This window comes from Staurois parvus, unplaced genomic scaffold, assembly GCF_062004578.1.
Source record: "Staurois parvus isolate SC_StPar_1 unplaced genomic scaffold, SC_StPar_1.0 ptg000192l, whole genome shotgun sequence".
Classification (NCBI taxonomy): Eukaryota; Metazoa; Chordata; class Amphibia; order Anura; family Ranidae; genus Staurois; species Staurois parvus.
Genome location: NW_028317988.1, coordinates 11,116,919 through 11,144,067, shown reverse-complemented (window position 1 = coordinate 11,144,067; position 27,149 = coordinate 11,116,919). Strand labels below are relative to the sequence as shown.

The 27,149-nt window shown below is 41.2% G+C and overlaps 1 protein-coding gene across 1 annotated transcript in view; it reads left to right on the top strand.

Moving 5' to 3' along the window:
* Window positions 1-27,149, top strand: part of THADA (THADA armadillo repeat containing) — an 870,089-nt gene that overhangs the window by 172,578 nt on the left and 670,362 nt on the right. Inside the window, exon 22 of the mRNA XM_089677843.1 lies at window positions 13,639-13,748. Within this exon, the coding sequence (XP_089533969.1) occupies window positions 13,639-13,748 (110 nt within the window). The remainder of the gene's footprint in view (window positions 1-13,638; window positions 13,749-27,149) is intronic.

Here is a 27,149-nt window from a genome sequence, read left to right as displayed (position 1 = left end):
TCCGGGATAATATAAAGGAATTTTCCCAGGAGGCACAGCTCGATAGCAGACGTTAATGGTATATTTCTATGTGAAGTAATGCCTTCATTCAGCCTTTATTTTAAGAAAAATATTTATCCTAAAATGGAAGCTTAAGCATGTGTGCTCTTCTCAGACGATGGCAGCTTTTCACTCTGAGGCGCCGCAAAATCTTGGCTCATAGTGAAGGGTTGCATAAAAACGAATTGATTAAGGAATGCACTTGCGTGTCTGCTGGGTCTTGTGGATTCGCTGGTCTATATGAGAGCAACCAGAACCTTACTGGGCCTTCTCTTGTTCTATGCAAGAAAGGCCATCCTATTGAAATTGAAATCACTTGTAGCACCATCTCTGGACTTCTGGAGGAACCTGGTAGACTTGGTCATCCCACCTTATAAAGCCACATATCTCTGACGTGGTTGTCCGCGGAAATTCAACAAGGTGTGGGACCTCTTAATTAACTTGGTTGACACTAATGACTCTTATGACAGGTCTTGATTTGCTCTATGTCTAATAGCTTTTATATGTAAATCCAGATAAAGTGGTGCAGCGCTAAATGATGGTACACGATTAATACACACAATATATGCTAATTCAAACATTCCTGCTACTCACAATGGAGAGGTCTCTTATTGGGCACTCTGTGTGAGTGCTATCATTCGCAGTGCCCATCTGGAGGAATCATGACCCTGGTGGTGATACCTGGTAGCGTTTTCTGGTGACCTTGTTTCTGTGGAACCTGGATGATATCACGTATTTGCATAAGTTTGAGTTATTATATATTGTGTGTATTAACCGTGTACCATCATTTAGTGCTGCACCACTTTATCTGGATTTACATGTATTATTGGAGGTTTCTCTTGGTTACCTTTTTCGGTGTATCAGCAGCTTATTAACGTTGTGTGTATATGTATATGTATATATATATATATATATATATATATATATATATATATATATATATATATATACACTTTCATTTCTGTTCTAAGGTAGCGCTCACTAAATACCCCTTACTAATAGCTTTTAAATGTATTGAATGGGTAACTTATCCACCCACATTATGCACTGGAAAGTTTGATACCAGATATCATCCCTATAATGCCAAATACCCTACTTGGTTTCTATTTGTCCTGCAGGGACCTCTGTGCGGCTATGTAGTGCCCCTTAGTTTTCTTTCTCCCACTACTGTAAATGATACACCTGTGAGTGAGCAGTTGTTAGTACAGTTGTACTGGTATTAGTTTACTGTTTATCATACCTTAATTTTGTTCTTTTTTTTTTTCTTTCGTGTTATTGTATTCTTTGGGCCTGGGTATGTCTAAAAGGCCCTGTATTGCGATTCAAATTAGCTTGTGCTTCAATAATAAGTTAAGAAAAAGTCTATTAAAAAACAAAAATATTTTTTCGTTTTTGGAGAGATAGGGGGTGGTTTGGAGTCTCTATTGGGTTTTTATTGCTGTCTGTGTTCCTATGATAGCGATTCAAGCTCTGTATATTCACTTTGTGAATATTGTCACTGGGTCTGTAAATTGGGGTGAATGCAAAATTTTGAGTTGTCATTAGAACAAGAATGAGGAATGTAGTGGAACCTTCCAATGGGGACACTTACTCTGGCGACCGCTGCCTTAAAGAAGATTTACCCCTCTTTGGATGTATTTACTCTCATTCCCTATTGGGTCTGCAGGATAGGAAGTAGACTGTTTCAGATGGGACACATAGGGCAAAAAAGCTACAGTGGTTTTTACCATTCTATTTTCTATATTATTGGGCAATTTCACTTCTTCACAAAGAATGGAAAGGTGCGCTAATTCCAGACATCCTGGCCACCCCTCTGGACCCTGCTGCACATATCAGCAGTAATGCTCTGTGCTGTCAGTGTAGCGGTCCCTACACTGCAATACACAGCCCTGGAGTGAATACCCATCATATTGCTCTCGATGGCAAGCTGTTGTTGGTCAACTCACTCAATAAGTGTTTGCCATTGAGATCTGATCAATGAGAAGCACATCTGAGGCTTCTTTTGGTATTGATTCCCAGAAGGAAGAAGTGCTTTCCATTGGTCAGCACGATCATGCTAACCAATGAGTACTTGCTTTTATAAGCTTTATAAAAGATACCCACTCCCAAGCTGTGTATTGCAGTATACTGGTTTTGAGATTCTCCCTTGCTTTTCAGCCTTCCTTAACCAGGATTGTGTGGAACCCAATGGTCTCTCCATAGGTTGCTAGGTGTGCCTTGAACAATGAGCAATATCTGACTCCTAAATATATTATTGCTGTCACCAATGATCTTTTTAGCTGTCTGTAAGGACAGGATTCTCCCCACTGACCACCAGTATATTGGAGCATTCTTCCCACTGACCACCACTGTAAGGGGGCATTTTTCCCATGGACTACCAAGGTAAGGGGGCATTCTTCCCACTGACTACCATTGTGGGGGTATTCTTCCCACTGACCGCCAATGTAAGCAAGCATTCTTCCCACTGTCCACTGTGCTAATTCTTTGTGAGCTGTAGATATTGTACGTATTGCCGGGGGTTTTCTATGACCTGAAAGTTCTTTCAAGGATTTCTCTATGGTAAATAGGTGGAGAAAAATTGCTGTAGTGGCTATCTGCATGTGAGGAAGTGTAATTAGAATTCAGAAAACCCCGTCCAAGGGTTGTAGTTCAACCTTTTGGGTAAAAGTCATGGTCTCATGTTCAGGTTGGGCCTAGTATCAGACGACAGTCTCCAAGGGCAAAGGGATTGATTTGAAGACAAAAGTTTTTGGTAGACACCACAAGGTGCTGCACTTGATCACCAATGTTATCTCAGAAACGTAGGCCCGGTTAGGTTTACTTTTTTGCGGTAGTAAACATATTAAAAAAAAAATAGCTGGGCCCCCTGCAGGTTAACGGCATAATCAGCTATTATACACCACAGACTAGCACATAATGACTGACTTACCTTTGACACCGTGCCCTTAGTGCTGTGCTGTCACTGCTGCAGGCACTTCAATCTTTACCTGGTCTTCCTTCTGGGTTTGCACTCTCTGGCCATTTGAATGGCCGGACCACAATGATGTCACCAGGGTTAGACCCAGTGCTTTTAGTAATTAGCACTCAGTAACAGACATGGTCGGACATGTCCCCTCTCTTTCTCTGGAATACAAATCTAAGTTGACACACATTTTTAGGACCCAGTGCTAGCACTGCTTCTCGATGTTGGGCATGCAGCCTCCAGATTTGGACAGATGACACAGCAATTTCTCACCCTCAGGTCACCACAGTATCCTGTAGAAAATGTAGGGGTCATCGGGAGGAATTGGTGGGAGTAGGTGGGGGCAAGAAAGCTTGCATTTTGTAACCGGTTCTGGAAAATGTTTCTGCTTCAGAGTGGTGTATGGCCATTTTAAAAATATTTGTGTAAGCGACAGACTTGCAATTAAAGTAGATGTTCTCCCCTCCTTCCTCCCCAGTAAAACTGAGCTCAACTATGCAATTATAATATGAAAAGCAGTTAAAATAGTAGGAACCATAACTACTTTTGCTTAGTTTTAGAAATGATCTTTGTTACTGTTTTTACAAGGTTAAAAAGTTCTGTCGTGTGACCGTACATCTCCTCTTCCTGATAGTGGGAGGCAGGGTTACAGGACAATGTGCAGGCGCATGTTGTGCCTGGGTTCCATAGTCTGCTCAGCTTGAGGCAAGATGCTTGAGCAGGGGGTATGTTCAGTAGGCAGACTGTGATTGGAAGGGGTGTGTGCAAGAGGCAGACTGTAATTGGAGAGGGTGTGTGCAAGAGGCAGACTGTGATTGGAGGGGGTGTGTGCAAGAGGCAGACTGTGATTGGAGGGGGTGTGTGCAAGAGGCAGACTGTAACTGGAGGGGGTGTGTGCAAGAGGCAGACTGTAATTGGAGGGGGTGTGTGCAAGAGGCAGACTGTAATTGGAGGGGGTGTGTGCAAGAGGCAGGCTGTTGTTGGTGGGGGTGTGTGGATGCCGAACAAACTACCCAATTCAGGCATGCAGGGTGTCGGCACAATGTCCTGTACCTCTGAATGGCCAGCCAAAGGATGAAAACTGACTCATGCAGGCACAGATGGGCTTCTGTGCTTTGTGTGGTCAGTTTATTACAAGAAAGCAAGATGACTGGCAGGATCAACCGGGTACTTCATATGCAAAATGTACATGAAAATGATACACTGTGATTTATAAAATACACATATGGAAACACAGACATAGAAGAAAAATAAATATTTATGGTAACACACACTTTTAAGTTGCCTCTTTCTTTTAGGTTTTGCAGTCTTCATGATCATATACGTAATCCAGCATTTCCAGAAAGGGGGTGCGCGCGCGCCACCCATTGTTTGCTGTCATCAGCTAAAGCACAAGTCAGTCAGCAGGTCCCAGCCAATGTTGTATGGATGGAACCTGCTGGTCAACTTAGTGAATGACAGTACAGAGTCCTGTGTTTACTGAAAACACAGGGCTCTGTACAAGGGAGCAGTGATGTGTCTGTTTTTTTATCTAGTCAACACACATCTAGTGAAAACAGCACATGTTATACACATTACACATTGTTGGACACACAGTTAACCCTTTGATTGCCCCTAGATGTTAACCCCTTCTCAGCCAGTGTCATTAGTTCTGTATTAGTGACACTGTATTAATGTCACTGGTGATATCCGTAGTAGTTAGTTCCCACTATAAGTCACTGATCACCGCCATTCTTTGTATAAAATAAATAAAAAAATCAGGATATGCTGTATACCATAGTTTGTAGACGCTATAACTTTCATACAAACCAATTAATATACACTTATTGGGATTTTTTTTTTTTTTTACTAAAGACATGTAGAAGAATACATTTTGGCATAAATCTATGAAGAAATTAAATTTTTTTATTAGATATGTTTTATAGCAGAAAGTAAAAAATATTATTTTTCCAAACTTTATAGTCTTTTTTTCATTTATATAATAAAAAACTAAAAATCCCAGTGGTGTTTAAATACCACCAAAAGAAAGCTCTATTTGTGTGAAAAAAATTATATAAATTTTGTTTGCATACAGTGTTGCATTATCGTGCAATTTCCCGTTAAAGTAGCGCAGTGCCGAATAGAAACAAAAATGTTCTGATCATGAAGGGGGTAAAATCTTCTGGAGCTTTAGTGGTTAATAACAACCTCTAGGTTTCTAATTTGTGCCATATGAGTTCTGGCACAGATGGTTTTACAGCTATAAAAGACCTGGCACAGTTTTTTCTAGAGCATGGGTCTCTAAACTATCTAAACAAAGGGCCAGTTTACTATGCTTCAGACTTTCAAGGGGCTGGGCTGTGGCCAGTGGAAGTAGAAAAAGTCCCATCTGTGTTATAAGGGGAAATATTAGTGCTCCATCATTGGTGTCAGTGGAAGGAATAGTGCTCCATCATTGGTGTCAGTGGGGAATAATAGTGCTCCATCATTGGTGTCAGTGGGGAGGAATAGTATCCTATCATGGGTGTCAGTGGGGAGGAATAGTATCCTATCATGGGTGTCAGTGGCGAGGAATAGTATCCTATCATGGGTGACAGTGGGGAGGAATAATGCCCCATCATTGGTATAAGTTGAAGGAATAGTGCCCCATCATTGGTATCAGTGGGAGGAATAGTGCCCCATCATTGGTGTCAGCGGGAGAAATAGTGCTCCATCATTGGTGTCAGTGGGAGGAATAGTGCCCCATCATTGGTGTTAGTGGGGAGGAATAGTGCCCCATCATTGGTGTCAGTGGGGAGGAATAGTGCCCCATCATTGGTGTCAGTGGGGAGGAATATTGCCCCATCTTTGGTGTCAGTGGGAGGAATAGTGCCCCATCATTGGTATCAGTGGGAGGAATAGTGCCCCATCATTGGTGATAGTGGGAGGAATACTGCCCCGTCATGGGTGTCAGTTGAAGGAATAGTGCCCCATCATTGGTATCAGTGGGAAGAATAGTGCCCCATCATTGGTATCAGTGGGAAGAATAGTGCCCCATCAATGGTGTCAGTGGGAGGAATAGTACCCCATCATTGGTGTCAGTAGGAGGAATAGTGCCCCGAGGGCCAGATAAAAGAATCCAAAGGTCCGCATTCAGCTCCAGGGCCACAGTTTGGAGACCGCTGTTCTAGAGTAACAAACCATGCAAGGACCTTTTGGAGTATGTGCTAGATCAGACAGGATGTCCCTGGAAGGCGCTGGTAAGGTAGCCCTCCCAGGGGGCAGCTGTGTGGCCCTGGCTATGTCACCATCACCCATTGAATACTAGAAAAGGGGGCGGAATAAAAAAAAATCTCTGCACAAATTAGTTAATGATGGTTCGGGATGTGCATGCAACATAAAATATTGTATTTGAAGGTGGTAAAGGTCTGCTTAATAGTAGATGATGGGGTGGACGTGAGAACAGAACAAGGTGTTTGAGCATTTTGCTTCTAATTTGGCTTTAGTATTTGTGAGGTTATCTTGTCCCACATACAGGCTCCAGTTCCCACGCACGGCTGTTATTTCAAGCTACAGTTCCGTTTATTGTGTCATCTGAACGTCTTTTTTTTCCTTACACGTCAGAGACAAAAATATGTAAAAGTGTCTGTTAATGATCATGGCAGAAGATGTGAGATGTGTGGTTAAAGGAAACGTGATGCGGAAGATACACATAGTTAGCCATTGCTGTCCTGATAAAAATGCTAGTTGCCTGGCTGTCGTGATGATTCTTTTTGTCTTCATGCTTTGAATCACTGACTTGAAACTTTGATTTTCCTTTGATTTGCTCAGTAAATTTGCAATATTTCTAAGTACCCGTGCAGTGAGAAGGCCTGTCTGACTTTGTAAATTAAATAGGAGACCTTGTCATCAACGTGAAAAAAAAAAATATAAGTAAAGCACAGAAAGATCAATTATTTTCCATAAACAAGTTTTTTTCACTTGCAATGTGCCTTTGAACTTGCTAGAAAATTGTACTTCTTCAGAAGTCCGTTTCCCCCTCCCACCTTGTACATCATAGCCCTCTCCTGTCATGGCAGTGACTTAGGCTGGCCATACATTATACAATTATTCCTGAGATGTTTGCTTTAGATTTACCAAAAACCGTGTAATGTGAGGTCAAACCTAAACAACACTTTCAATTGTATCTAATTCGCTGGCCCTTGCTCTACATAGTGGAAGGTAAATCTAAAGGAAATTGAGCAGAAATTGGTCAGAAAACTGTAGGAAAATATTATAGTGTATGGACAGCCTAAATACACTCTATGCTGGCCCAGCTCCACTGCCCCTCCTTGCACCTTCCTTTGTAACCTTGTATATCCACTTCAGCTCCGTAAGGTTTTACCATCTTCATGACCATTTTTTGCTATTTAGCATTGCTCTACTTTTAACTGCTAAACCGCGGTCATTCCATTCTGTACACAAACGATATTTATGTAATTTTTCCCCACACAAATAGAGATTTCTTTTGGTGGTGGACTACTGTAACTCCCTCCTCACTGGCCTACCTCATCGGAGGCTATCCCCACTCCAGTGCATCATGAATGCTGCTGTCAAACTCATTTTCCTTATTAACCGCTCTGTATCTGCCAACCCTCTCTGCCAATCCCTTCACTGGTTTCCAATTGCCCAACGGATAAAATTCAAAACACTAACACTGACGTATAAAGCCGTTAATAACATTGCCCCTAATTACATCACCGATCTTATCTCTAAATACCACCCAAACCGTACTCTCCGCTCCTCGCAAGACCTCCTACTCTCTAGCTCCCTTGTCTCCTCCTCCCATGCTTGTCTCCAGGATTTCTCAAGGGCTTCACCCATCCTCTGGAACTTCCTACCCCAAGCTATTGCCTACTCTGCTCACTTTTAGGCGCACTCTGAAAACTCAACTCTTCAGGGAAGCCTACCCCAACCCCAGCTAATACTGGAATCCCCTTATCCTCCTACCACTCCATCCCCCACAGCTAATTACCTCTTGTACCACTATCCCCGCCCTCCTAGATTGTAAGCTCCAAGGATCAGGGCCCTCCTATCCCTCTTGTATTGAACTGTATTGTTGCTGTATTGTCTCCCTTTATATTGTAAAGCGCTGAGCAAACTGTCGGTGCTATATAAGTCCTGTATAATAATAATAATTTGATCACCACTGGGTTTTTTATTTTATAATCACAAAAAAGACCTAAAATTTTGAAAAAAAAAATATTTTTTACTTTCTGCTATAAGGGCCGGTTCACACCATAGAAACGTAGTCCAGATGCGGTCCGAATTTGTTTCCTCATGTGCGTTTTTTGGCATGTTCTGGTTCGTTTTTTGATGCGTTCCGGTGTGTTTTGGATGCTTTCCGAGTAATTTTTTTCCTCCTTCTTTTTCTTTAATATAAATAGGTACATATGCATTTCAGTGTGTTTTTTGATGTGTTCCGATGCTTTTTTGATGCATTTTACCTCGCTCCAGCACAGTTTTGTACAGAAAAAATGCAGACTGTTCTTTTTTTTTTTTTCCACAACTGGAATGCACTGGAACTGCAAGCACTGATGTGAACTATGACATTAACAGCCATATAACCTATTTTCTGTGCGTTTTGGATGCAGAAAAAAAGCACACTGAAACGCTTGTCGTGCGAAATGGCCCTAAAATTTATCCAATAAAAAAAAAATAATAATACATTTCATCATTAACCTCCCTAGCAGTCTGATTATGTCCATATTTCTGTGCTCAAAGCGGTACATTTTTTTTGCATGGAAATATGTATTTTTTTTATTGTAGGCTGTAATTTTTAGGAATAACTCACTGAAATCTGTCCGAACAAGAGTCTAGTAAACATCCCGGGTATGTTACAATTTGAAACACGAAATCATAAATTATAATATAATAAATAATCATAAAAAATAATAATAATAATACATTTAATTCAATAATATAATCAAACCAAAAACACTGAAATTTGAAATATAGCACCAAGTTCGCACATCACTGAGCTCAGTCGCAAAATCGTTTTCAGTGTCTGATGACGAATTTCACCACGAATCATTATCACTCAATTCTGCAAGTGGTTCTGATTTACTATCACTGTTCTCTAGCCGGTCTAAAACCGCTTTTGACATAAAGGGACGCTTTTGGGACACCATGGACGTTTCTCAGTTTCCAGGCAAAAAGAACAGTAAAAATGCAGGCAGGGCACAGGACAAAGCACTCGGGACAAAATGTATGTGAAATGGTTTGATACAGTAATTATTATTATTATACAGTATTTATAAAGCGACAATAGTTCGCTCAGCGCTGTATAGTTCGCTGCTTACAAAGGGGGACAGAACATGTGACAGAACAATACCAATACAATGCAAAACATGAGGGGATTGAGGGCCCTGCTCTTTCGAGCTTAATACTATGTGATGTTAGTGTATTTAGTGAATGTCACTTTTGTAATTTTCAAATTTCCCGCCGCTCTGTCCCCGTACGTCCTGACGTTGCAGGGAACGGAACCCAGAAGACGGATGCCGGCATCCACCAGAGGACATTGCTGGGGACACTGCAGGAGGGACATCGCGGGAGCGCAGGACAAGGTAAGTGAAGAACAGATCCCGGAGCAGCGCCGCATGGTAAGCCCGAGTGTAGCTCGGAGTTACCGCTTGTGGTACTGAAACTTTACCCCGAGCTACACTCGGGAATACCGCCAGGGAGGCTACATTAGGCCAAATGTATTCTGCTATATGTCTTTGGTAAAAAATAAATAAATCACAGTGATATGTCAGCAGCTTACCCATGTCTGTAGTACATTGTCTCCTAATCACTCTTGGCTTTGTATTGCTCCAAGAACCTCAGAGAATGGTGGCTGGTACCTGTTGCCATATCAGCAAGCGCCAAGTGGTACCAACACCATGCTTTAGTTTATCAAGATTTAGTGAGCTTGAACTTTCCTTATCTTTCCAATCATTTGTTCTTCCCAATTTCCCTTTCATTCTCTCTTTTACATGATTCATATTTTCTTTAGATTCTCTTATCAAGCGTGCAGTGGTGAGTGAATCAGGAATGCTGAGATCTTGTGTATTTTATAAAAACTGACATTGCACAGATGTCTGCCTTTATCAGGGCCAGCAAGGACGCCCTGGTTTATTTTCCAAACCTGGAATTCTTTGCAGTTTCTGAATGTGCTATTTGGTTATTTTAAATATTTGTACATGAATTAAATGAGCCATGAGAGAGTATCTGCTAACCTGAGGCAGCTATTATTGGAGTGATCAAAATTGATTGGTAGAAGGTTTTGTATTGTTAGGCATAGTAGATCTCATTTCTGACAAGTATAGAGCTAGTTTGGACTTGTGGATTTTGAGCACTTCACTGTTTACATATTAGTTACTATTATATTTATTTGTATAATATTTTTTGCTCACATTTAGCGCAACATTTATTTATTTTTTATATGTTGGTTGAGAGGGGATATCCTCTGGTAGTGCTTGCAGCTTTGTATAACATCTATATCTATCTATCTATCTATCTATCCAGTCATATCTGACCCTTGGCGATTGCATGGACCGTCACTCGTAAGCGACTTTTTCCATGAATTCTCTTAGCAGTTATTTTAAAGGGTAGGTTGCCAGGTCTTTCCCCAACCCCTACCATGCAGGAGATCCCGCATGGCCAGGGATGAAACTAGGACAATTTAGACAGGAGCCAATTAACCTACCAGCATGTCTTTGGCGTGTGGGAGGAAACCGGAGTACCCGGAGCAAACCCACACATGCACAAGGAGAACATGCAAACTCCATGCAGGAGGCGCCATGGTTGGGAATTGAACCCATGACTCATTTACTGCACGGCAGACGTGCTAACCACTAAGCCACTGTGCTGCCCTTGTATAACATGGGCGTGGGATATTTCCGCAGTTTATTTAGTTAAAAATGAAATTTTATAGAGCTGGTTTGTTGTATTCTACAGTGGTGATTGTGCGCATGTGCATTAAGGCAGTATTAAAACCAAAAATGTATTCCATAGATGTGGTGATGTGTTCACTTTCTTCCTTTAGGCTATTTTCTTTTCACCTGGTTATCCATCCAGTAAGGTCCCTTTCACACTGACGGTCTGATCGGGTCCTCCTGTCAGTTTTTCAGGCGGACTCAATCGGACCATCCATAGACCTCTATGGACTGGCGGGTATCAGCAGACAAGTGTTCGCTGACACGTGCCGGCATCCGATCCAATCCTGTACACCAAAAACAGACGTTCCCCATCCATCTGCTGGATCGGATTGGATGTCAGTTGAGTGGAACGGACAGGCGGTCTGTCTCCATTCGATTTCCCTATAGAAGACAGCGCCTGTGTCCAGGGGTGTGTTTACCACAAGGCAAACAAGGCATTTGCCTAGGGCAGCAGTTTTTTAGGGGGCAGCACTGGTCTCCAGAAGGAGGGACATGGGGATCAGGTGGGATCCTAGAGAGGCTGTGGGTGTGGGCTGCTTGATGGTATATGCAGAGCCCAATTGTCGTTCCTGGGGATGACCAGAGCTGTGAAGGTGAGTGTCTTTCTTTCTGTCGGGGGGAGATGTTAGTGGAAGACTCTCTTGGGTTGGGGGAGATGGGGCAGGGGTGTTGTTGGTCACTGTCAGGCTCTCTCCGTGGGGGGGGGAGGTCTGGTGTTGGTTGGTGTCAGGCTATCTCCACCCATCAGGGAGGGAGGGTGGGGGTGTCCAATTTTTGTGTTTTTATAGGGCAGCACAAAACCAAATACACCACTGTCTGTGTCTGTGTCCACTCTGCAGGAGCAGAGTGGACACAGACCTGTCATCTGCCTGCACATCAGTCCCTGCCCACAAGGCGCTTACAATCTAGGGTCCCTAACTCGCATTCATACAAACCAGCTCACCGATTTTTCCAGAAGTCTAGACAAAGTCCAGATTAAATTTACGGTTTTACAAAACTAGAGACTGTGTAGCCTTAAAGTGTTACTAAACCCACAACAGTAAAATCAGTCTGTATATGCAGTAAAGCATGCTTGTTATACTCACTGTGGAACCAAAGGGGTTAATCCTCCACATTATGTAAAAAGGATGTTTGATCCTGTATTTATGATCCTCTTCTACTGTCCTCAACCCATCTACTGATAGAACAGAGTCTTGGGGGGGCAAGCTGCACATGCTCAGTTTGGTGTGTCTTGCTAGAGAGGTTTTTTTTTTTTCTTGGGAGAGTGCATGTGATCAGCACAGGGCCAATCAGCGCTGTCCAGACAGAGGTCAGGGATCCTGCAGCCTCGTAGGACAATCAGGGGAGAATGAAAATTCCTCCTACAAGCTGTAAGCAGTGCTCTGCTGGACACTGATAGAAGTCACAAGCTCTAACTCCTGATGAGAAGAGGTATTTAGCAGTTTATATTTACGCCTGTGTGAAGAGGTCAGCTAAAAAGAGACACTAGCAATTTACATGAATGGTCAAAATTACCGGAACTCTTAATTCAGAGAATCCCTATTTCCTTGGGTCTACTGGGCTACTTGAGTTCCATATTAGCTGCATTGCACATTTCATCTTCATTGATTCTTCTATGTCTGGCAAGCATTCCAGGACAGTTTTATGTCTCTTTCTGAGGATAACAAGTACATTTGCTTTCTCTTCATTTGCAATATTGCTATAGATATTATAAGAAGTAGTTTGTATAATTCTTTAAGACTATCGTTTACATAATGTGTTTAATAAAACCTGCTAAACATTAATTTTTTTTTTGCAGTTTGCTACGAGTTAATTTTTTTTCTTTATGAAACCCGCTTTATAATTTTTATTTTGTGGTTTCCGTAACTAAATAAAGCCAACAATAGTTTTATGTTAATAGAAAATAGAGCTTGTGCGCTTATAGATGTGCAATATAATGTGATTTAGTACAAACCAAACATTATTTATTTATTTCAGGTACTTATATAGCGCCGTCAATTTACGCAGCACTTTACATATATATTGTACATTCACATCAGTCCCTAACCCTCAAGGGGTGTACAATCTAAGGTCCCTAACTTACATTCATACAAACACATACTAGAGCCAATTTAGACAGGAGCCAATTCATCTACCAGCATGTCTTTGGAGTGTGGGAGGAAACCGGAGTACCCGGAGGAAACCCACGCAGGCACAGGGAGAACATGCAAACTCCAGGCAGGAGGTGCCATGGCTGGGATTCGAACCAACGACCCTAGTACTGCCAGGCGGAAGTGCTAACCATTTAGCCACTGTGCTGCCGTTAAAACTAATGCAGCAGTCCTGGAAATGTGCAATGCCACCACAATATTAAAAAAAAAAAAAAAAAAAAAAAAAAAAATAATATATATATATATATATATATATATTTTTTTTTTATTTTTATATTGTGGTGGTATTGCACATTTCCAGGACTGCTGCATTAGTTTTAATGTTTTTTTTTGGACCTCGCATCTAAATTATACATATCATATGTGCATATCCTCTATGTATTTTCAGTAGTACTATGATGGTGTGATGTTTGATTTATAGTTGTTTTGAATTTTTTTAAAATACATAGAGGATATGCACATATGACATGTATAATCTATATTCGTGGTCCAAATATATATATTAATAGTTTTACTTTGTATGTACGTTCAGGTTGGTGTAACCAGTTGTTTCTATGTGCTTTTCTTCCAGATTAAAGAGATGGGGGAATATTTCAAGCACCACTTGCTGCAGTCCAGACACAGAGGGGCTTTTGAGCTGGCTTACGTTGGCTTTGTGAAGCTTACAGATATGCTGATTGGGTAAGGAGCGGTGTTGTTATCACCGACACCTAAAGTGTGTTAAACTTTGATCGGTATTATTCAGCGATTAATGTTATTTTTAATCCAAGTTAAAGTTGCCTTTATGGTCATTTTCTCTGTCCTGAGCAGCCAGCAAAGACAAGAAATTATCAGGGAATCCCTATAAAAGGGGAACACATTTCTAGGTTGAAAGAGTGCATTATATGTAGGATGGATGCTGACCATGACACCGATGAAAGAGAGTATTCAGTGTCCATTATGAAGCCGAGCTATCAAGACCCCTCGGTGTAATGACGTAGTGACAGATTAAGCACACACATCTCTCAGTTTACAGTCTCATAATCACTTATAATAAAGGCTATGGAGACATGCTGTCCATGCCTTTCTGCTCTGCTTCTGAAAGAGTTTTCGGCATGTATTCACTGCATTTTTAGAGTAAACCTGTAATAAGGGAGCTCCTTCAGCCCCTCTCGGTTGACTGGTTGTTATGTTGGGTTTATAGATTCTACTAGTGTCTACTTCCCAAGTCCCTGACCCAGAACCACTGTGCAGATCAAGGATTCTGTCTGTGTGTGTGTAAGCTACTATGTATTACATTTTTGGTTTGGGGTTTAATAGTACTTTAATAATCAGCCATAATTATTAAATAGCCTCATTATTATCAAATAGCATTTTATCTCTAGGACACTATTCCAGTCTCTGAGATTACAATGTATTTGGGACAGAAGTTGGTTGTTATTTGTTCATCTCTGACAGTCATATAGAACTTTCATAGGGAGCGGTTTCAGATAAAACTTCTAAGGCCAAACTTCAATCCAAACCAGTAAATTCCTATTAGATCAACATTTAACTAATACTTGGCTTCCTTATCACAGATGATTGCCAGAAAAAACTACTTTTTTCCTAAACTGCGGTCAGTGTGGAATCGCTGCAGATAATTATTTCAGGAAAATTGAGTTTTACAATGTAGTGTATAAAGTAAATATGTATTTCAGTTAAAGTGTTACTAAACCCAGGACTCTGCATTCACTATATCTGGTCTCCCAGGACCCTGCATTCACTATATCTGGTCTTCCCGGACCCTTCATTCACTATATCTGGTCTCCCCAGAGCCTGCATTCACTATATCTGGTCTCCCCGGACCCTGCATTCACTATATCTGGTCTCCCAGGACCCTGCATTCACTATATCTGGTCTCCCAGGACCCGGCATTCACTATATCTGCTCTCCCAGGACCCTGCATTCACTATATCTGTTCTCCCCGGACCCTGCATTCACTATATCTGGTCTCCCAGGACCCTGCATTCACTATATCCACTCTCCCCGGACCCTGCATTCACTATATCTGTTCTCCCCGGACCCTGCATTCACTATATCTGGTCTCCCAGGACCCTGCATTCACTATATCTGGTCTCCTATAGTAAACAGAACATGGAAATGCAATTATTTTAGTAAATATAAACGCCTAAATACCGCTTCTCATCAGCAGTATATAGCGACTTCTATCAGTGTCCAGCAGAGAACTGGTTAAAGCTTGTAGGAGTAGTTTTCATTCTCCTCTGATTGTCCTATGAGGCTGCATAACCCCTGACCTTCTGTTTGAACAGCGCTGATTGGCCCTGCGCTGATCACATGCACTCTCCAAAGAAAAAAAAAACTCTCTAGCAATACACACCAAACTGAGAATATGCAGTTTGCCCCCAAGGCTCTGTTTTTTCAGCAGATGGATTGGGGAAGGTAGAAGGAAGACAGGATCAAATAGTCTTTTTACACAATGTGGAGGATTAACTCCTTAGGTTCCACACTGAGTATAACAAGCATGCTTTACTGTATATACTGTTGTGGGTTTAGTACCTTAGATTGTACGCTCCTTGAGGGTTAGGGACTGATGTGAATGTACAATATATACAGCTGTGTTCAAAATAATAGCAGTGTGTTGAAAAAAGTGAATAAAGCTCAAAATCCTTCTAATAGCTTTATTTCCATACACACAAATGCATTGGGAACACGACACATTCTATTCCAAATCAAAACATGAAGAAAAATAGATCAAATTTGTGTTGTTCCTCTAAAAATATTGAAGAAAAGTGAATATTAGACTGTTCAAAAAAATAGCAGTGTTTGTATTCTTCTTTACAAACTCAAACATTCACTATATAAACTGAAAAATGTTTGAAGATTTTGCTTTCCTTTGAATCACTTAATGAATATTTGGTTGTAGTCGCACTGTTTCTGAGAACTGCTGTACATCTGTGTTGCATGGAGTCAACCAACTTCTGGCCCCTGTGAACAGGTATTCCAGCCCAGGATGATTGGACGACATTCCACAGTTCTTCTCTATTTCTTGGTTTTGCCTCAGAAACTGCATTTTTGATGTCACCCCACAAGTTTTCTATTGGATTAAGATCCGGGGATTGGACTGGCCACTCCATAACGTCAATCTTGTTGGTCTGGAACCAAGATGTTGCACGTTTAGTGGTGTGTTTGGGGTCGTTGTCTTGTTGGAACACCCATTTCAAGGGCATTTCCTCTTCAGCATAAGGCAGCATGACCTCTTCAAGTATTCTGATGTATTCAAACTGATCCATGATCCCTGGTATGCGATAAATAGGCCCAACACCGTAGTATGAGAAACATCCCCATATCATGATGCTTGCACCACCATGCTTCACTGTCTTCACAGTGTACTGTGGCTTGAATTCAGTGTTTGGGGGTCATCTGACAAACTGTCTCCGGCCACTAGACCCAAAAAGAACAATTTTACTTTCCTCAGTCCACAAAATGTTGCGCCATTTCTCTTTAGGCCAGTCAATGTGCTCTTTGGCAAATTGTAACCTCTTCAGCACGTCTTTTTTTCAACAGTGGGACTTTGCGGGGGCTTCTTGCAGATAGCTTGGCTTCACATAGGCGTCTTCTAATTGTAACAGTACTCACAGGGAACTTTACACCTTCTTTCATCTTCCTGGAGCTGATTGTTGGCTGAGTCCTTGCCATTTTGGCTATTCTTCTCTCCATTCGAATGGTAGTTTTTCGCTTTCTTCCACACCTTTCAGGTTTTGGTTGCCATTTTAAAGCATTTGTGATCATTTTAGCTGAGCAGCCTATCATTTTCTGCACTTCTTTATATGTTTTCCCTTCTCCAATCAACTTTTTAATCAAGGTACGCTGTTCTTCTGAACAATGTCTGGAACGACCCATTTTCCTCAGAATTTCAGAGAGAAATGCACTGTAACCAGCATGTACAACATTTGCTGCCTTCCTTCCTTAAATAAGGGCAATAATTGCCACCTGTTTTTCAAAGAATGAATGACCTCACTAATAGAACTCCACACTGCTATTACTTTGAACATGCCCCTTTCAATTAGTGAATCAATTACACAGAATCAGCAGCATGCATGTCATGACTGTTGGGTCTGTTGGATTTCTATTACTCTACTACACCTGCTAGTAAATTATTTGCCATGTAGAAATATCATTTCTACCAAAAACAGGGATTGATCCGGTTAGTGATGTCTGACTGCTATTGTTTTGAAAACAACTGTATGTAAAGTGCTGCGTAAATTGACGGCGCTATATAAGTACCTGAAATAAGTAATAATAGTAACACTTTAATATTAGTAATCAATCCGAAAAGTGGAACTTTTGTTTGCCTATACAAGACACAGCTACAGGTTCACTTTAACTACTTGCCATCTGGAAGGTTTTAACCCCTTCATGACCAGACCATTTTTGCTATTCAGCTCTGCGCTACATTAACTGACAATTGCACGGTCATGCAACACTGTACCCAAATGAAATTTTGATTTTTTTTTCCTCACAAATTGAGGAAAAAAAATCTCTTGATGGTATTTGATCACCATTGAGTGTTTTTTATTTTCTGTTCTATAAACTTTCTGTCATAAAAAATATCCAATAAAATTTTTTTTTTTAAATTACATTTCTTCATAAATTTAAGCCAAAATGTATTCTGCTACATGTCTTTGGTAAAAAAAAAAAAAAATCCCAATAAGTGTATATTATTTGCTTTCCATGAAAGTTCTAGCGTCTACAAAGAATGTATATATTCTAAAAGTTTTTATACTAGTAATGGCAGTGATCAGCAACTTATAATGGAACTGCGATAGTGTGGCGGGTAAACTGACGCTAGCTGAGACTGGCTGGGGGTACACTAACTGACATCAGTAAAATCCACTCACCTGGTGGTTCACGATCCTCCTTTGAATGTTCACTGAGCAGTGAATGCGCAGCTCAATTTATTTTCTGGAGCAGTGCCTGTGTGCTCAGATGACATAATTTCTGCGCATGCATGGGATCGGCGTCATCCCCCATCGGAAAATCAAGACAGAGAAAGGTGGGGACAAGACACCAGTGCCGGCAAGGGATCTCATGGTCACTGGGCCATTGCAGCTAAGGTGAGTATTCCTGCCTCCAGTTCCATTTTGAGTATTATAGAGGGTAAGTTAGTACTTCATGTATGTATTATCAGGAATAGCTAACACAGTAGTAAGCCATTTGAACAAGTCAGTAAGCCCCTCCCCCCTTCCTCAGCACCCATCTAATGTAGTGAGGTTCTATAAGATCATCTTTGTATTTTTCAGTAAGCCACTGCTGTTCACCTTTATTGTCTAGTCACAGACTGGAGGATGGAGAAGACTTTAAGTGTTAAAGAACTGAAGCAAAGCAATTCTCAGAACTGGATGGTCAACATTACATTTTTTTAGCAAGTAAAACAGCTCTCTTAGGCCTCATTCACATGGGTGTACGTAAAGTGGTTGTAAACCTCAGACATGAAACATGAACAAAAGCATATCCCGCTATAGTGTGTACTTGTCCCAATTAAGAGCACTAAGTGTCATTTCTGTCTGCTGCCTCCTTCCTCTGTTATCTGACACCAAGAGAAAAAAAGGTGACGGGGAGGGACCTCCAGCACACAGCTTGTAATTGACAGCCTTGGCTCTGTTCCTGTGAGCTGTGTCAAAGGTAGTGTGTGTCATTTCTCTCCTCTACAGTGTGTAACTTCCCTGTTTTGAGAGCGCTCACACAAGCTTTATAAATTCTAGACCTTAAACGGATGTAGAGAAGAGAGAACTGCAGATAAACAGGTACAACTTATGCAGGACGATGTGTTGCATCTCTGTGTATCATTTCACTGGGTATATGTAAGGGCTTACAACCACTTTGATGTAATTTTCAAAGTCATTTTTATTCTTTTTCATCTACAACATAATAGACTAATTCCTGGTGATCCTGTCATGAAGGTCCTTGTTCAGGCACTACCAGTTATACAGAGACAACACTCTAGACTGGTCTGTCAGAAGTAAGATACAACAAATGATTTAAAGAAAGAATCAAGACAACTGTTTAGGGTACACATTGCCTTAAACCAGCTAAATGGCAACCAGTTCGGTCATTCAGATTTGCTTTACATTACTTGAGACAGACTGGACATACAAAATTTAAAGGGTTGCAAAACCTTTCCCAAAAAAAGGGGTGTTGATAAAAAAAAAGAGAAAAATGGTGACGTGGAGGGATCTCCAGCAGATTGACAGCCTCAGCTCTGTTCCTGTGTGCTGTGTGAAGGGGTGTGTGTCTCTTCCCTCCAATCAGCTCTCAGAACTCTCCGAACTGAGCTCTGCAGAGTGTCATTTCAGCTCTCCACCCCTTTTTTTTTTTCCTGACAGCTCAGACAAGCTTTATAAATTCTGAGCTTTCAGAGAAGCCTGCAGATAAACAGGTATGTAGGAGGATTTGTTTCCATCTCTGTGCATGACCTGAGGCCAGTCAGTTCGCTGAGTATACAGTATGTAAAGGTTTACAACCACTTTAAGTGTACAGCCATGTGAGGGCCGTGTTTTGCCTTCCCAGGATGCACAGGTGTTCTGTACAACTATTTGAAGGCAGTCCCATTCATGGCAATTGGAAGGCAGTGGCTGTGCAGACACAACCGCTACTCCCAGTCTGACATTCACACATATACATACTAGGGATCCAGTTAACCCACCAGCATGTTTGTGGAATGTGGGAGGAAACTGACACAGGCACAAGGAGAACATGCAAACCCCAGGCAAGTAGTGCCGTGGCTGAGATTTGAGCTGATGACCCTTTTGCTGCCAGGCAGAAGTGCTAACCGCTTAGCCACTGTGCTGCCTATGAATGAGACTGCCTACACTCAGATGCACGGAACACATGATCATCCTGTGCAGGCAAAACAAGGCCCTCACGTAGTGTTACTAAACCCAGGACCCTGCATTCACTGTATCCGGTCTCCCACAGTACACAGAACATGGAAATGCAATTATTTCAGTAAGTATAAACTGCTAAATACCTTTTCTCATCAGCAGTATATAGCAGTCTTATGACTTCTATCAGTGTCCAGCAGAGCACTGGCTAAAGCTTGTAAGCGGAGTTTTCATTCTCCTCTGACTGTCCTATGAGGCTGCAGGACCACTGACCCTCTGTCTGGATAGTGCTGATAGGCCCTGTGCTGATCACACTCTCCAAAGGAAAAAAAAACTCTCTAGCAATACACACGAAACTGAGCATGTGCAGTTTTCCTCCAAGGCTATGTTTTATCAGAAGTTGGATTGGAGACAGTGAAAGAAGTGGAGGATCAGAGAAGACAGAATCAAACAACCTTTTTACACAATTTGGAGGATTAAACCCCTTAGGTTCCACGGTGAGTATAACAAGCATGCTTTGCTGCATCTACAGACTGCTTGTACTGTTGTGGGTTTAGTAACACTTTTAAATCCTTCACGCCTAAGGGTAAAACAAATCTTAATGCACAATTTTGCAACTTTGACATGTGTTATTAAAACCATACATATCATCACAACTACTTTGTACATCCTGGTGAATTATACCGCATTTTTTTCAGGACAAATGGGCTTTTATTTGGTGGTAAATGGTAATGGGTTGTAAGCTCTACGAGCAGGGCCCTCATATTCCTTCTGTACTGAAATGTATTGTAATTGTACTGTGTCCTGTGTCCCTTATATTGTAAAGCGCTGCGCAAACTGTTGCCGCTATATAAATCTTGTATTCAGGGGCGGACTGACAACTCATGGGGCCCCTGTGTCCTTGACCAAACTCAAAAAAGCCTATGAAAAAGGTACCAGGGGCATCTCATGGGGCCCCCTACTGACCCCGGGCCCTCGGGCAGTGCCCGAGTTTCCAAATGGTCAGTCCGCCCCTGGTTGTATTATAATAATAATAATGGATATCTCCTGATTTTTATTTTATTATCACAGGAAAACTGGCCCAAAATAGTAAAAAAAAAATATTTTTTTAAATTTATCTTTGTGTTTTTTGTTATTACCTTCACCTACCACCAAAGAACAACCCAAAATAAATTTTCCAGCTCTTGGCGATCTCAGCGATACCATATATGTGCGCATTTTGTGCTTTTTTTTTTTTACCAATTTTAAAAATAAATCCTGACCTTGACCTTGACCCAAACACCCTGGCAATGAACTAGATCAAACCTTGATCTAGGTATTTTTTAATTTTTTTAATTATTTATCTTTTTTTTTTTTTTTTATTCAAACATTTTTTTTTTCTTTATGCCGTTCATAGAATAAAAAAAAAAACAAGGGGGGTGGGCTATACAGTGACTGATCACTGTGATAGCCAAGCAGTGACTATCACAGCGATCATGTGACCCGGAGTTGGGAGTCCCGGGTCCCGATCGTTAGAACGGGACCCGGGGCTCTAAGTGACACCACGGTCTTTGTGCATGAAAAAAAGCCCAGTCCTATGAGGCCGCGTATTTGTGTGACATCGGCGCGAAGGGGTTAAGTATGCCCATTTTAACCACTTCCAGACCGGACACTTTTACCCCCTTCCTGTCCAGGGCAATTTTCAGCTTTCAGCGCTATCACACTTTCAATGATAATTGCGCGGTCATGCAACACTGTACCCAAATGAATATTTTACCATTTTTTTGAGACAGATAAAGCTTTATTTTGGTGGTATTTATTCACCGCTGGGATTTTAATTTTTTTTGCTATGTAAATGAAAAGTCCAAAAATTTTGAAAAAAAGTGTTTTTTTTGTAACATTTTGCAAATAAATAATATTTCATCATAAATCTTTGCCAAAATTTATTCCGTTATCTTTTTAGTAGAAAAAAAAAACCCAAAGTTTATAATCAAAAATTATAATTTTTAAACTTTTTTTTACATTTTTATATTATTTTTTATTTTTTTTTTTTTTACATACTGTCACCCTAGCAGTACAGTGTCACCATGGTGACACTGTACTACTTGTGGGGGGTGATGAAGATTTTTTTTTTTTTTTTTTTTTTTTTTTACACTGATTGCTTTTACACCCATATAGGATGTAAAAGCAACCATTTCTCTTTCTCTCTGTGTGCATTCTTGCACTCATTGAGAAGTACTGAGTGAGCTGAGTGATTGGTCACAGCTTGTCACATGGTACAAGGGTGTTGTGAATAGCCTTGTATCATGTGACCTCTGTGATCATTCACAGATTTCACACGTAGTAAGCAATGATGTCACAAGTGACATCTTGCTTACTACTTTGCATGTGATCACTGATTGGCCAATCAGTGATCACATGATCGGGACCTCGTACAGAGGTCCCGTCCGACGATCGGTGTTTCACAGCGGGCACCGGATCGCGGTGCTGCGCGCTCCGAGGTAGTGCGCACAAGCAGGGTGCGGGGAGGCCGTTTATAAACGGCCACCCGACCCTGCAGTGCCACCGTCTGGCTGTTTATATACAACGGCCGGTCGGGAAGTGGTTAACAAGACCTATGTATTTCATCTTTGTTTTAGCTGTTTGCCTGGAATTTTTAGAAAACGAAGGTATTATAACCAGTCTTCACCCCTCGCAGGTTCAGAACAATGAAAGTTGTTGAATGGTCGCTATAGGTAAAACGCTGTTCATATGGTTCTTTGTTTTATCAAATAAGCGTCTGTTTTTTGCTGCATCTGGATAAAGAGGCTGTGAAAAGAGCGCTCTATTTTTACTGCTGGCCTGCTTGAACTAGAATACTCCCCGGAGCTTCATCAATCAGTTGTACAATTCTAGGAAATCACATGTTTGAATTTTCCTTTTTCTTTTCTCCCTGTAGTCACTAAAAGCTAGAGAAAAACAAGCCTGTTCTGGCTACGGCTCGACTTGCCCTTAAAGCCACATAAATCTGCACGTATGTCTGAAGAAGGGGCACTTGAGTGGAGAGGGAAGGAAATCACCTTCTTCTGCTTCTCACGTGCGTTGCACAATGCAGGAAGGGATCCACGTTTGCTGATTTTTGTGTGGCAGGGTTCCAATGTGCAATCCATTAATTCTGCACCCAAGCTGCTATAAATTTTCTTGAAAATGGCGGAGCAGACCTGTGATGTAGGCCTCAGGCGTTGATTCACAGCTCCGAATTGTACACTTACTAATCTTTGGCATGAAAGTTTAACGGCTAGCTTGGTACAAGCTTCCTCTAATGGCCTTGACCTTTGATCTCCAGTAGAAGATACTGGGCCGACAAATGACAAACTGCTTGTGAGTGATCTGAATTTTGCTAGATTTACCTGAAAAATTCTGAATGGCATTCCAGACCTCTTCTTTTATGCTTTCCATTTCATCAAATGATTTTGAAAAAAAAAAACTATAACTATTTTTAGTTATGCAAAGCTTGAAAAAAATGATTAAATGGTTAATGCACCTTTACCAAAAAAAAACCTATATGGGTAAGGGATGCCTGTAAATAAAAACAGTGCAGCTTTGACCAAATTTAAAGTGTTACTAAACCCACAACAGTAAAATCAGTCTGTATATGCAGTAAAGCATGCTTGTTATACTCACTGTGGAACCTAAGGGGTTAATCCTCCGCATTGTGTAAAAAGGCTGTTTGATCCTGTCTTCTCTGATCCTACCCTTCTTCCACAGTCCCCAATCTATCTTATGATAACACAGAGCCTTGGGGACAAGCTGCACATGCTCAGTTTGTGTGTACTGCTAGAGAGGTTTTTTTTTTCTTAGGAGAGTGCATGTGATCAGCACAGGGCCAATCGGCACTGGTCAGACAAAGGGTCAAGGGTCCTCCAGCCTCATAGGACAATCAATCAGAGGAGAATGAAACTCCTCCTACAAGCTTTAACCGCATCCCAACCACCCTATAGCAGAAATACTGCTACAGGGCGGGAGGGCTGCACAAAATCATATATATATATATATATATATATATATATATATAATATACATGATTTTGTATTTCTGGGTAGGGGACGTGTGCCGCCTTATCTGCGTTGCCACTGGCAGCTTCAGCTGTCTATACCAGAGAACGGCGAGGAACAGTGACACTGCTGAGCAATACAAAGCAGCATGCTTACATAGTAAAACAGGACACAACACATAATGTGAAACACACACAGTTAACCCTTTGATCACCCCAGATGTTAACCACTTTTTGCCCAGTGTCATTATACAGTGATCAGTGCTAATAAAAAGCACTGACACTGTACTAAGTGTCACTGGGGATGCCAGACCCCACTAAGACACTCCCAGCTGATTCAAACCCCCTTGCATGCGCTCTCCCTCACCTAACACAGTAATGCTATGATGAGGAGATAGTGAACCACCCATGTGCAGAGGTTTGAGAGCTTGCTTTTGTGATGATTGGGATGAGCAGTAACGGCCGGGAGTGTCTTAGCAGCATTCTAGTAAGAAGGCAAGATGGGACGAAGCTTCAGTTTCTCAGTAAGACTTTGAGAGGTAAATAAATGGCTTGCACCTATAGCAGGTGCATTATCCAACTTTATTTTTTGTTTATTACAGGTACTGATATAGCGTCGTTAATTTACACAGCACTTTACATACACAGTTAGGTCCATATATATTTGGACACAGGCACAATTTTCATACTTTTGGCTCTGTATGGCACCAGAATAAATTAAAACTAAACAATCCAAATGAATTTGAAGTGCAGATTTTCAGCTTTAATTCAAGGGGTTGAACATAAATATTGAGTACAAATTTTAAGAACTGCAACCATTTTTATACACAGTCCCTCCATTTTCAGGGGCTCAAATGTAATTGGACAAATGAATATAATCATAAATAAAATGTTCATTTGTAATATTTTGTTGAGAATCCTTTACTGGCAATGACTGCCTGAAGTCTGGAACCCATGGACATTACCAAAGACTGAGTTTCCTCCTTTCTGATGCTTTGCCGGGCTCTAACTGCAGCTGTCTTCAGTTGTTCTTTGTTTGTGGGTTTTTCTGCCTTTAGTTTTGCCTTCAGCAAGTAAAATGCATGCTCAATTGAGTTGAGATCAGGAGATTGACTCGGTCATTGCAGAATATTCCACTTCTTTTCCTTCAAAAGCTCCTGGTTTGCTTTTGCAGTGTGTTTTGGATCAGTGTCCATCTGTACTGTGACGTGCCGTCCAATCAACTTTGCTGCATTTGGGTGAATCTGGGCTGACAGTATATCTGTAAACATTTTCAGAATTCATCCGGCTGCTTCTGTCACATCATCAATAAACACCAATGACCCAGTGCCACTGGAAGCCATGCATGCCCATGCCATCACACTGCCTCCACCATGATTTACAGATAACGTTGTATGCTTTGGATCATGAGCTGTTCCAAGCCTTCTCCAAACTTTTTTTCTTCCCCTCATTCTGGTACAGATTAATCTTAGTTTCATCCATCCAAAGAATTCTTTTCCAGAACTGATTTGGCTTTTTTAGATGTTTTTGGCAAAGTCTAATCTTCTGGCTTTTCTATCCTTCAGGTTTATGAATGGTTTGCACCTTGTGGTGAACCCTCTGTATTTGCTCTTGTGAAGTCTTCTCTTGATTGTAGACTTTGACAATGATACGCCCACCTCCTGGAGTGTGTCCTTCACTTGTCTGGATGTTGTGAATGGGTTTTTCTTTACCATAGAGAGGATCCTGCGATCATCCACCACTGTTGTATTCCGTGGATGTCCATGCCTTTTTTATGTTGCTGAGCTCACCAGTGCGTTCTTCTTTCCTCAGAATGTACCAAACTGTTGATTTGGCCACTCCTAATGTTGCTGCTATCTCTCTGATGGATTTGTTTCATTGTTGAAGCTTTACAATGGCTTGTTTCACTTGCATGGACAGCTCCTTTGAACACATGATATCAGGTTCACAGCAATAAATTGCAAATGCAAATACCACACTTAGAATCAACTCTAGACCTTTTACCTGCTTAATTGATGAAGAAATAACGAAGGAGTAGCCCAGACCTGGCCATCAAACAGCTTTTGATTCAATTGTCCAATTACTTTCGGTCCCTTGAAAAAGGGGGGTGGTGGCTACTCTTAAGAGCTGTAATTCATAAACCTTTCCTCCAATTTAGATGTACATACCCTCAAATTAAACCCGAGAGTGTGCACTTTCAGCCCATATCCATTATATAACTATAGCTTGAAAATGTTTTTGTAAATACCTGAAAAAAAACTAAAATTGTGCCTATGTCCAAACATATATAGACCTAACTATATAATGCACATTCACGTCAGTCCCTGCCCTAGACAGGATCCAATTAACCTACCAGCATGTCTTTGGTGTGTGGGAGGAAGCTGGAGTACCCAGGGGAAACTTTAGTCAAAGCTGCAGTTTTTATTTTTGTTTTTTTTTTATATATCTACACCCCTTTTTTTGGGAAAGGCTTTGCAACCCTTTAAGTTTTGTATGTCCAGTCTGTCTTGCGCACTTTAAAGCAAATCTGAATGACTGAACTGGTTGCCATTTAGCTGGTTTAAGGCAATGTGTACCCTAAACAGTTGTCTTGATTCTTTCTTTAAATCATTTGTTGTATCTTACTTCTGAGAGACCAGTCTAGAGTGTTGTCTCTGTATAACAGGGAGTGTCTGAACAAGGACCTTCATGGCAGGATCACCAGGAATTAGTCTATTATGTTGTAGATGAAAAAGAAAAAAAATGACTTTGAAAATTACATCAAAGCGGTTGTAAGCCCTTACATATACTCAGTGAAATGATACACAGAGATGCAACACATCTTGCTGCATAAGTTGTACCTGTTTATCTGCAGTTCTCTCTTCTCTACATCTGTTTAAGGTCTAGAATTTATAAAGCTTCTGTGAGCTTTCTCAAAACGGGGCAGAGAGCTGAAGTTACACACTGCAGAGGAGAGAAATGACACACACCACCTTTGATACAGCTCACAGGAACAGAGCCAAGGCTGTCAATTATAAGCTGTGTGCTGGAGGTCCCTCCCCGTCACCTTTTTTCTCTTGGTATCAGGAAAACTTCTAAGAAGTGATTCACACTGATAACAGAGGAACAAGGCAGCAGACAGAAATGACACTCAGTGCTCTTAATTGGGACAAGTACACACTATAGAGGGATATGCTTTGTTCATATGTCATGTTTGAGGTTTACAACTAC